This window comes from Borostomias antarcticus (assembly GCF_949987555.1).
Source record: "Borostomias antarcticus genome assembly, chromosome: 8".
In the NCBI taxonomy this organism is placed as follows: domain Eukaryota; kingdom Metazoa; phylum Chordata; class Actinopteri; order Stomiiformes; family Stomiidae; genus Borostomias; species Borostomias antarcticus.
In genome coordinates, this window is record NC_140241.1 from 12479814 (window position 1) to 12492433 (window position 12620).

Consider the following 12620-nt stretch of genomic DNA (forward strand, 5'->3'; position numbering starts at 1 on the left):
CTCAAGAATAAGGAACTTGAAGGCATTGGGGTTTGTCACTGCTTTTAAATCAGTTGTTATACTTCTAACTTGAGCTTATTTTATTTATTGTATGTATGCTATTTGTATTGTAACCTTTTGTATTGTAATTTGCTGCCTCTTGGCCAGGTCGCTTTTGAAAAAGAGATTCTTTATTTCAATAAGCTTACCTGGTTAAATAAAGGTCTAATAAAGAAATAAATAAAACCTAACAGCAGTCCTGTGTTTTATTGATTTCAAAAAAGCATTTGACACAATACACAGAGGCGTGATGGTGAAAATCTTTAAGGCCTACGGGGTCCCTCCTAACCTACTCCGGGCCATAGAGGCCATGTACAGGGGCACAAGAGCCAGAGTGGTAACCCTGGATGGCAACAGTGAGGAGTTCGACATCCTAGCAGGAGTGCTACAGGGGGACACTCTTGCCCCCTTCTTCTTCATTGTAGCCCTGGACTACACGCTTAGGAAAGCCATCAGTGGGCAGGAGCAGGAGCTTGGCTTCATAATAACACCTAGGAAGTCTAGAAGAAACCCCGCTGTAGTCCTGGCAGACATGGACTATGCAGATGACATCTGTCTGATGTCCAACCGTGTAGAGCAGGCACAGGAGCTCTTGAACAGAGTAGAGGCAGAATGTGACAGGGTTGGCCTCAGGTTGAATGCAAAGAAGACTGAGGCAATCATTTACAACACCCCCCTGGACCACCCACCTCTCAAGACAGCAGGGGGCATTGCTCTAGCAGAGGTTAGTGACAAATACCTGGGTTCCTGGGTCAACTCATCAGAACAGGACCTTAAGGTGAGAAAAGCGCTGGCATGGAGGGCCCTGAATGGCATGAATAGTGTGTGGAACTCCAATCTCCCTCGTCACATCAAACTGAGCTTCTTCCATGCGACCGTGGAGTCTGTCCTCCTATACAGCTGTGAAACTTGGACCCTGAAGCCCACCCTGCAGAAGTCTCTGGATGGGTGCTACACCAGAATGCTGCGTGTGGTGCTAAATGTCAACCAGAATGAGCATGTTACCAACAAGTATCTGTATGGGGGGCTACCAAAGCTGAGTGAGAAAGTTGATCCAGGGGGATGAAACTTGCTGGCCACTGCCATAGACATCATGAACTCTCAGCCAGCCAGCTGCTGCTCTGGGAGCCAACACACAGGCACCGATTAAGAGGACGTCCCACACCAACATACGTGGATGTACTGAGGAGGGACGCAGGAGTGGAGAGTTCTGCGGAACTGGCTGGATGTACGGACGACCGAGATGATTGAGGACTCCGCTGTTAAGCTAGTCTGAGGACGATCTTAATGATGAAGTATTAAATTAAGGGAGCCATTGAGCTATAAAATGTCAAAATATCTTCAGCATAACTGTCCCGGTAAAACATTTAATGACAAAAGTGATAAAATATAGAGATTCATCCTAAAAAATAAAAATAAACACCCATGGCATTATTGTGTTTGTGTTTGCAATAATACATTGAAAAATGGGTGACACGTATCTAAAATATATTTTAAAATCTATTTTTTCAAATAACTTTTGTCCCATTTTTGCACTTCATCAATGTCACTCAGTATAACAAAGGTAAATTAAGCAATTGACCACTCGAGGCAGTGGGTTACACAGGATTTTACAACAGCTACGGGGCATTACATTTTGTATGTAATCAGGGCAATGTTGGAAAAGAGAGCTTGCTCTCAAACCTCTTCCCTGAATAAATAAAGGTTTCAAATCAAATCAATTGTTAGGCCTGACACGATAGCAGAGCAAAGACAAGAAGGAAGAAGACCAAGAATTGCATTATAAATAAAGATGTGCCAATGAATAAGTCTCTGATTGGCCAAAGCTGACCAACCAACTCTGTCATTTTGTAATAAATCTCAATGCACCATGATACACAGAATGGAGTGCATGGAGGCACTGAGAGGAGGTGTGCATCAGTGGAGGCTCGTCCATTGAGGCAGGGGAGGACAGTCCTCCTCAGTTTTTGAAGAGAAGAGAGGGATTCAAATAGAAATATATGCATTTATTTATTCATAATTAATATTATCTCAGTTTTGTTCATAAAGCAGGTTTTCCCTATGGATAAAAACCCATTATTGAAATTCTAAAGCTCCAACCTCCAGCTGGAGGACCCATAGATATCTATGGAAGGGAGGCTAACCTCCCTTAGGGCGGGTTCTTTTCTCTTAAATCAATGTAATGCCTTTTTTTCTTGCTAATTTGTGATTGGCAAAAACTCTGAAAAATTACCGCAAGGGAGGACAGTACTCCGGCCCTGTCTGAATAGGATTCAGATATTGACATTTTGTTAGTCCAATCCCATTCCAGATTCCAGATTTACCACAGTGAAGGCCGATTGATTCGGCGTTGATGTCTGTGTTTCTCTTCCCTGTGCCATTGGAGACTTTTTGTGTGTTCATAGCTCCATAATATAATACATCTGAAAGTATTATGGGACATATTATACATCAAACTGTTCGTCTATTTGTCTTGATTCTAGCCATCTAAATATCCAAGCTGACATAAATACTTTTTGTGCTAGAGCCGTCTGAACAGTTCCACTGGCTGGCTATAGCCGGTAACGTTAGCTACGAGGTGCATGTCAGGCTACGGCATAGGCAGGCGCGCAGATTGGCTGGAGGCGCAAACTGTCGGAAACTCGTCCAAAACATTTCTAGAGACTGGGTCGCAACACCGGATCGGAGAAATCCACAGCCTGGCTCCTGCTTTGCGGTGCTTATTCCTCATCCAGTGATGGATGGAAAACTTTCAACTGAATGTTCATATTCATATTGTTCTGATAGTTGTAGGATATAGCAACATAAGAGTGGAAGCTTTGACAGCAACCCAAATTAGCTAATCCCATAGCTGTACCATTGCTAGCTAGCCATGAGCGAACTGTTGGATACTGCATTTGCTGTGCAACGTATTCCATTGTCCAGTTGTCAAATCTATTTGCCAACAAAATGTTTGAGAGCCAGCACACCTCAGTGTCCCTTAATATTTTTTTTTTTTCATATATCACCTGACCTCTCCAGCCTCTCACCAATATAAATTCTTTTCTCTTTTCTTTAGAGAAGAGTACAATCCATTACAACAACTATTGCTTACAATGTTTTATCGTTGTTTTGTAATATTTTATCATGAATATGATAAATAAATACTGCATGTAGTTAAAGAAAGTGTTATTCAGTTTTTCATATGCTAAAATTGACTAAATCCACTTTAAAGCTGATATTTCAAATAATAACTGACTGAGGGAAAGTGCCCCCCGTGCCCATGGGCGGTTCGCCTCTCTTCCTCCTGACCTCCTCAGTTTTTTGAGTCACCAGCCGCCACTGGTGTGCATATACAAGACTTCACCATGGTCGAGCACAGGCATAAAGGTTGCTGCAACAAGTCTCCTTTTAGCCTCAAAAGAAAAACACAGCTTTTTTCGAAAATAAAAACCCAACTTCAACTTTAGTTTCTTCACAAGTTGCAGAATATGCAATTTAATTTCTTGATCCCGATTGAATTGTGCCATGAGCATCACATATGATGTTTGTCAATTTAAAACATACATATGACTCATCTCAGTAATCTCGTTAACGTTTCAAAACATCTGAACATTCAATCCAATGCATTACTATTAGCTAGCTTTGGGGATTTGGAAATCTGCCTATGTTTTCCCATTGTTAAAAGGGGGAGAACAGACTATTTTAAATAATTACAGGCCTACTGTATATCGAACTTGTCAGCACTGGCCAAAGAACTTGAGGCTCTAGTTAGTGAACAACTCGAGGATTTTTTATATACAAACGCTATCTTATCTACGACCCAATCAGGTTTGAGGAAACAACAGAGCGCAATTACTGTTGCCCTTGACAACAAGCAGCATATATTATGAAATGCAGATTGCTTAACATTGGTCTCTCAAAACAAGCTGTTGACTGGTTTGTAAACTATCTATTGGAGAGAACCCACTGCATTAAGTTAGAATGCCTCACCTCAGATGTATTATCTGTTTGTAAGGGGGTGCCCCAGGGCTCAATTCTGGGCCTCCTCCTGTTTACTATCTTTATTAGTAATCTGGGTCTTAATGTGTCAAATGCTAATCTTCATTTTTATTCTGACGATAGTCATTTATTGTTGTGCAGCTAATCTTGTCGAAGCCTTTCAGAACTTGCAAACTGCTTTTAATATTGTACAAAGTAATCTACATCAACTGACACTTGTATTAAATTCTGACAAAACCAAACTTATGGTGCTTACAAAAGCAAGAACAAGGCCTTTGGACCTACCATCTATTGTCACTTTTCAGGGCAAAGAGATAGAGATTGTTCTTCATATAAGTATCTAGGTATACACTTGGATGACTGTCTGTCCTTTAAATCAGAAAAAATATGAACGGTAATGAACAGCGTGAGAAAAGCAATTCCTTGATCCTGATTGAATTGTGCCATGATCATCACATATGATGTTTATCAATTAAAAAACATACATTTTACTCATCTCGGCTAACTCGCAAGTTAGCTAGTATTAGCTAGCTAACATTACACTCGTTTAACACTCACCAAAACCTTGAAAAACTGATCTTGCATGCCAGCTCTCACAAAACTAACTCTCCTTTCACATAGCTGCTTTGCAAAAAGCAGTCTTGCGAAAAAAGGCGACTTTCTTGACTTGCAAAATTATGTTTTAAATTGACAAACATATGTGATGGTCATGGCACATTTCAAACGGGATCAAGAAATTCTTTGTTTTTTCACCGTTCACTACTGTACATATTTTTTCTGAAGGTTAGTTTGTAAATGCGTTAATAGTTTGTAAACTACCTGGTCAGCCTTTTCTATTCATTTTACCTCTTTCATAATGTCATATTATGCTAATTTGTTGATTATGTTATCTAGCTACTTCTAGCTAGGCCTACTTCTGGGAGAGCCAACAGCTACTTCCCTTACAGAGGAGTTGGCAACACTGATAAGGAGAGGGCTCGATGGCACATGCAGATCCAGTTTCTTGTGAGGAAAGACGAGCTAGCCAAAAGAAAAGAAAGGTATTGTTTTCACTTGAATGCCAACACGTCCACTTAGAACTGTCCACAAACATAGCTACACAGCTACTAACATCAGAAGACATCTAAAAACAGTAGAGACATTGCTTATGTAGCTATCTATATCACCAAGCTAACATTAGCTGCTACTAGCTGCTGTAGTTACAGTAGCTAGCAAGCTAACATTAGCTTAGTAATAGCTAGCTACATAAGTAATGTAACCACGGTTTTGATGCTAGCTATGTATTCAATGTGACAAATAAAGCTACCTTGAAACCCCTGTATGAATACATTACATTTACATTACAGTCATTTAGCAGACACTTTTATCCAAAGCGACTAACAATAATTGCATTTAACGTAAGAAAAGCCAACTACTTGCCAGAACTCAAGTACATCTCCTTTCTAAAACAAGTGACTAAGAGCATAATCTAGTGGTGAAGGCAAAGTGCAAGAATAGCATTCTAAAATACAATAGGTGCTTAAGAGGGAGGATTGTTGTAGTACTTCTTAAAGAAATTAGTTTTGAGTCTGCGACGAAAGATGGGCAGCGACTCTGCTGTCCTGATGTCAGTGGGTAGTTCATTCCACCACTGCAGGGCCAGGACAGAGAAGAGCCATGACCGTGTCGATCGACCGCAGGGGCCTCGGAGTGACGGGGCAACCAGTCGCCCCGAGTTAGCAGAGCGTAGCGGTTGGGAGGGGGTGTAGGGTTTGACCATGGCCTGGAGGTAGGAGGGGGCTGTTCCTTTCCTTGCCCTGTAGGCTAGTAGCAGAGTTTTAAACTGTATGCGAGCCGCTACAGGGAGCCAGTGTAGGGAACTGAATACTGAATATTATCATGCTGAATACTTTCATTTTAAACTGGTAGGCTATTTCAAGACACATTATCTTTTGTTTTTGATTGTTTTGTTTTACACAGTTTTAACTTAAAAATAGCTGAACGAAAAAGACTATTGCTGCAACTAATAACATTTAATAGGGTAATTATTGTTTTTGCTGAAGGAATCATATTTAATCAATATTTGTGGGCAGTAGTGTGTATCATTCAGGGTAACAAAATTGTGTCATACAGTACAACACAGTGTTTTATATTAAAATACAATCATCTTGTTTTGATGACTTGGAGAGTCGAAAACAAATCTCAAAGATATTTTCATACTGTAGATGTTCACATTTTGTTCAGTGTAAGGCAGAACATTTTTGTAAAAAACTTGTTGAGTTGTACCCATGACACATCAAAAACATGGTATTCAACATAAAATAATATTTTTTTTTCTGGCTGGTTATATTTCTACGCATGGATATATATTCTAGCCAGTCTACGCATGGATATATAAACTTCTGATTATGAAGAATGGGCATGAAATTACAATTTTCGAAGAAACACTGTGTTAAACTGAATTACATTTTACAAGGGTATATTCATATGAATCACAATAAAAATTAAATTATTCTTGAAAATAACTAAGGGCATAGGTGACACTCTAATTAACATTATAAAATCATTTTAGGGAAGTGTAATTTCAGTTTAAATTTTTTTCTACTTTGAAAATCGTATACATCATTGACCCACATACAGTGCATTTATCTTTATCAACAACCCTAGACTCAGAATTTACAAAGAAGCCCAGTCCCTCTCCAAAAACAGGACCCGTCCTCCCGCAAATGTAATTTCCCGTGTCTCTGGGCTGTCTGTTGTGGAGAACTGAAGCACCTACTCCAGCCTTCTCTCGGGGGCCTCTGGCCTCTCAAGTGTTCCACTCAGTTAGAGCATCTAATGTAGATTCCATTTCAGCAGCTATTAGCCCTTCTCCCATCCAGTGGGCCTGTCTGTTGGTTATTCTTCTGCCCCTTTTCTCTCTCGTCCATCCCTCCCTCCATCCCTCCCTCCCTCCCTGCATCTATCCACTCCCTCCCCCGTCTCCCCCCCTGGGGAGTCCTGCAAACTGCTTATTCAACAATCACCTTCCATAAAGATATGTAATGACATTTCGGAAGGCAAAGAGGCCTGTGTGGTTTTTAATTCATATTTAATGGCCGTCAGGCTAAATAGCCCACTATCCTAAATGGGGGCCTAGCATGCTGGGCCACTCCCCTTCCACTTAGTGCTGATAGCTGTCTCAGGCCAGCTCCGGGTGTGCTGGGCATGCCTCCCCTCCCAGCCCGCGCTCCTCTCCCTGGATGAACCAGCAGGGTGGGAAGGATCAGTTACTCAGGGTAGCTTTCTTCCAGCTAGACTCTGGAGTCAGTCTCTACACATTTCGCTCAGCTAGAGACTGAGGACTTTCATTCAGATTCAGTCGCTTAAAGTGGGTGGAAACAACTTGAGAGTTAAAAAAAAACCTGCATTGCAGAACCAATCCAAAGTTTTTAGGGCGTAGGTTTGTTCAGGTTTGAACAAATCCAAAGCAGTAGGCGTAGTCTTGTTACCGGCCCTTCTCGCCGGGGCTCTGACTACTATTTCAACATGGAAAAGACGTTTGTAAGGCGGAGATCTCGGATTGTCTGTTTTCATGAGACTAACTTCCAGCAGGACTTGTAGATCCTAGTGGCGTTTGTCTTTGCAGTCGTTGGGAGACCCTGTGGTGGGACAGTCAGGGTTTATCCAGCGGTGTGCACCTGCACCACCCCGCCCGGCGGCTAGGGGGAGAAGAAGTAGGACGCTCTCTCACTATTAAATCTCTCCGTTTATTACTGCATAAGTATATAAACATTGTGATGTTTCAGTCGCGTGGAGCTTCATCAGAGCCAGAGCCTGATGACAGGACAGAACCTCTACATTTACATTTTAGTGATTCAGCACATGGTTTTATCTCAAGTGACTTAGGATAAGTACATTTGTCTGGAGTAAGTGAACAGACTACATCCCAGTCATCATCAGTAAAGCCTGTTCTAAGAGTGAGTAGAACCAGCAGTCCAGTGAGTGACAGACAGAGACAAGCCCCCCCCCCCCCACCCACGCCGCCCCCCAAAAAAGTCGAGATGAGCTCCAAAGCATCATTTAAAAGTAGTGCCTTTTTAAACATACGGTGATATATTCAAACCACCTGACAGTATTGACCAATAGAAATGCCTCCCTTTGCCAAGTACTCTGAAAACAGCCAAGGACTAATCAGTGCAATATACAGCATGACATAGGAAGGGATCTGAGAGCCAACAAAAGCATTTAGTACTCGCGAACAAAGAGCTAGGAGGGGTCAAAAGAAGCGTATTCACAACTACAAATATTGATGCCCTCCCTCTCCGCGTCTTCTATTTTTTTTAGTTGGGTCCAGGCGCTGAAATGTAAATAAATCTATGAGGGCAAGGAGCCGGGAGCTCCAGTTACCACTCCTAACAATCAAGAGGCTTTTCACGCTACCCTGGAGGGCCATTCCTGTAACGCTAGCACACATGAGGCCACAAATCATATCCCTCTCTCTTCCCTCGGTCTGTCTCTCCCTCTCTCTCTCTCTCTCTCTCTCTCTCTCTCTTGCTCTCTCTCTCTCTTGCTCTCTCTCTCTTGCTCTCTCTCTCTCTCTCTCTCTCTCTCTCAACACAGTATATTTCTAACTGTCTCTTTCTCTGTCTCTCTACAAAAAATATCTCTAACTCTCTCTCTCTCTCTCTCTCTCTCACACACACACACACACACACACACACACACACACACACACACACACACACACACACACACACTCTCTCTCTCTCTTACTCTCCCTGTCTGTCTCAACATCTCAATTTCTCTCTCTCTCTCTTTCTCTCTGTATTTCTCTACCTACCTCTCTCTCTTTCTGTCTCTTTCTGTCTCATTCTGTTCTCTCCACCCTTCTGTTGTTAACTCCACCCAGGACAAAGTCTACCTCCGCTCGGGAAATTATGTTTTCGGTGGTTTGTCAATGAGTCAGTTAGTCAGCAGGATTACACAAACATTACCAGACCGATTTTCATGGCATCTGGTGGAGGGATGAAGCATGGGCCAAGGAAGAACCCAGTATATTTTGAAGCAGATCCGATTCACGGGGTGTATCCGCTAAATTATTTTTCGTTACACTGTAGCTTTGCCATACAGTATAGACCAGACCGACATATATGGGTGCTTACAATGTTTAATACATCCATGGCTAGTTAGCTTCTAGCTACAATGTAATCGATAGCATGCTGGGAAGGATTTTATCAGCTAGCTAGCTAGCTAGCTATTTTGGTTTTAGGACCAAAATAATTTAATCATGGCATGATGGCGAAGATCGACTGCTTAGCTAATTATGCTTGTAACTAGCTAGATTATTGCTGTCGGTCCTGTCATATCTAGCCAGCCAGGTAGCCGAGTTACGTACATCAGAGATCAGAACCGAAGAGCACCCATTCGGCCAACTCCAGCTGTGTCAAATGTTGATGCACCACCAGAATATTTGTGACATTTGTCAAAGATAAGTATCGGTACCCTAATGTCACCGTAGATGCTGAAGACATGCACCATAGGAGGAGGTCTGTACATGCTGAAGACATGCACCATGGGCGGAGGTCTGTACAGTACATGCTGAAGACATGCACCATGGGAGGAGGTCTGCATTCTCGGTGTAACCTTGTAGTTCCTCCTGTCTCCCTCTCTCTTTCTCATTATCTCAATGTCTCTTATTCCTTCCCTTAGTGTGACTTTCTATCCACATGTCTCTCCCATTCGCTCAGTCTCTCCCCATTCTCTCCCATTCTTCCCCATTCTCTCCCATTCTCTCCCATTCTCTCTTAGCCCTTTTCCACCAAAGCAACTCTGGTTTGTGAACCGGTTCGGTTCAGAATTCTTGGAACCTTGGTTCTATCTCGGGAACGGGACCGCGTTTCGACCAGTTTTGAGCGGAACCGTCATTACGTCATTAGCTTGGAGATATAGGCATGTGTAAAGTTGTTTAGGTGGTGTGTCACAAAAGTGGCTTGCGTAGTCTACTCCATTATAATTGTAGTATGTCATCATCACACTATTGTTTTAGGGATTGTCAATTATAATTTGTATAAATTCAGTTCGCTGGCTGGTGATTCAGATAGTTAGTTGGCACTTAGCATAGAGAGATTCACACTTGGGAGCCTTCCTAGCGCACATTTACACATAGCTGGAGCGGTCGCTTACCACTCTTATCATGGAGTAAAGCACATGTGTTTACAGCAAATCTATAGACCACGCCCACGATATCGTCATGGTTTGCGCTGAAAAACCGACTATTTTTTGGTGCGGTTCAGAACCGACTTTTGGGTTCCCAAACTCATTTATTTTTGGTTGAAATGCTCGGAACCGTTCAAAATTAGGTTCGCGAACTGGCACCGAACCGGTTCCTTCTTGGTGGAAAATGGCTATCTGTGTTTTCCTGCTCTGTGCCAGGTTCCCAAGTTAATCAATTCCTCTTTCCTCTTCAGCTCTGCTCTCTTCTCCCTCCTCTGACAACTGCGTTGTTTATATTCCTGTGAATAAAACATCAGACTGTAGACAGCAACACGGAGAGAGATACTCATGCAGCAGATTGAGAGAGAGAGGGAGGGAGGGAGGGAAGGATAGAGGGAGGGAGGGAGGGAGAGAGAGAGAGGGATGGAGAGAGAGAGGGATGGAGGAAAAGGGAGGGAAGTAGGGAGAGAGGGAGGGAGGGAGGGAGGGAGGGAGGGAGGGAGGGAGGGAGGGAGAGGGATGGAGAGAGAGAGAGAGGGAGGGAGGGAGAGAAAGAGGGGGATGGGGCGGTGGTCTCTCCCCCGTATCATCTTGTCATCTTATCTCCAGCAGTAACAGAGCAACATGTTGGAGCTGGTCCTGGATGAGGCCTGATGCTATCTCTGTCCCTGATCAATGCCGGCTCAGACCCCCATCGATCTGTCTCGTAGGACAGGGGGGGGGGGCGGGGGGCAGCCCTGACCCGCAGGGAGCGGCCGTGTCACACGGGTCTTGCCTCTGTTTTGGACAGACCCTAACCTTAACTGCCACAAGGGAGGCCAAGGTCTACGCCGCTCGCCTTGGTGTTTCCACCCATCCTTTATCTCCTCCCGTTCTCAAGGGCAGGGAGAGAGGGGCTGGAAGATTCTCAATTCGACGGGATGCAATGCATCTTACTAACTAAGTTTTTAAATTGAGAAATGCAGTATGATTTTAATTATATTTGGGGGATGAAAAAAAGCAACAAATATTACTTTCATGTTCGGCGTAGATTGAATTGAAAGACAGGTACAATCCCAGAGGAATTGACCGGAGAGGAAAAGGCTCCTCTATAAATGCCTCACGTTTTTGGCTTAGTTCCAGACCTCTTCTTTGCAGCTGAGTGGCTTGCTGATCCCCCTGTCGCAGGGCCTAGGGGTAGGGTCTGGTGATTGGTTTGGGACTGAGCCTCTATCTTGAGAACCACTTGTCACATGATTAATCTGGAACGCAATCAGCCAGTCTCTCGTAATGCCATCCAGGCCAAACGTGTGTGTGTGTGTGTATATGTGTGTGTGTGTGTGTGTGTTTGTGTGTGTGTGTGTGTGTGTGTGTGTGTGTGTGTGTGTGTGTGTGTGTCTATGGCAGATCACTACCTGATGTGTGGAGTCTAGCTTCACAGACCCGCATCAATCTATAGCAATTAGTGTCAGGCTTCTGGTGGGCCACCCCTCATGCACAGATGGACCCGGCCCATCCATCCAATCCCAATTAGCAGCTTTACAGCCTCCTCAGAGACCCTTTCTGCCAGCGAATGGGGATGGGACAGAGTGTGTGTGTGTGTGTGTGTGTGTGTCAGTTGGGGGCTTGGCTTGGAGAATAGGACTCTGATTAAGCCCAGGGGTTCACAGTGTTCTCTTCTTGTGCTTGCCAATTCATTGTCTGTTATTCATGTATAGTGTTTGCAGGCTGTGTCTTCCTCTTGGCCCCGGCAGCCCCAGTGTGAGCAGCTAAACGTTGGGGGCAGGCTGGGGGCTCAGACCAGGTGTCTCTTCTGGTCATCCTGACCCCCAGACAAACGGGGCTCAATTAGAACACACACACACAAACACGCACACACACGCACACACACACACACACACACACACGCACACACACACACACACATATACACAGTTTAAGTCTCTGGCTCTGGGCATTTGCACTTTTTCTTGTAATTGTTTAATTGATTTGATTGCTTTAATTGATTTTGTATGCATTTGTTTTGTTTGTGTCTATTGTGAACCCGTCAACCCTGAAAATGAGGGAAACTTCGGTGCTTTTACGAGTCAAAATAAAGGTTTGAATGAATATACTCTCACTCCTGGTGAGAGCATTTTTTTGAGCCCCACGTGAGAGTCAGTCCCTGGTGAAACAGCCCTGTTCCCTGACACAGCTGTTGCATTCTGGGTACGTGACCTGCGCTGGCTCCTCCTGGTTCCTCTAACCTAGAGGGCTTCATTCTGATCACACCGCCCAGCCGTGGGCAGCAACACCGCCCCAGGGCACCCTGGGACCACGAGTCTATTCCAGAAAGCAGGTTTAGTGAGAGAGTTTCCAGTTTGCGTTGAGATTTAACTGCTCTGAATTGAATCAGACGAATTTACAGATGAAAATGATCTCATTATCTAAGTCTGACATATTTACAT

General features: G+C 43.7%; 1 protein-coding gene across 1 annotated transcript in view; it reads left to right on the plus strand.

The window, feature by feature from the left end:
• Nucleotides 1–289: 289 nt before the first annotated feature.
• ntrk1 (neurotrophic tyrosine kinase, receptor, type 1) overlaps nt 290–12620 on the plus strand; it is a gene marked incomplete at both ends in the record, with an annotated part of 50395 nt that continues 38064 nt past the window's right edge. Inside the window, one exon of the mRNA XM_084442471.1 lies at nt 290–817. Coding sequence (XP_084298597.1) covers nt 290–817 — 528 coding nt within the window. The remainder of the gene's footprint in view (nt 818–12620) is intronic.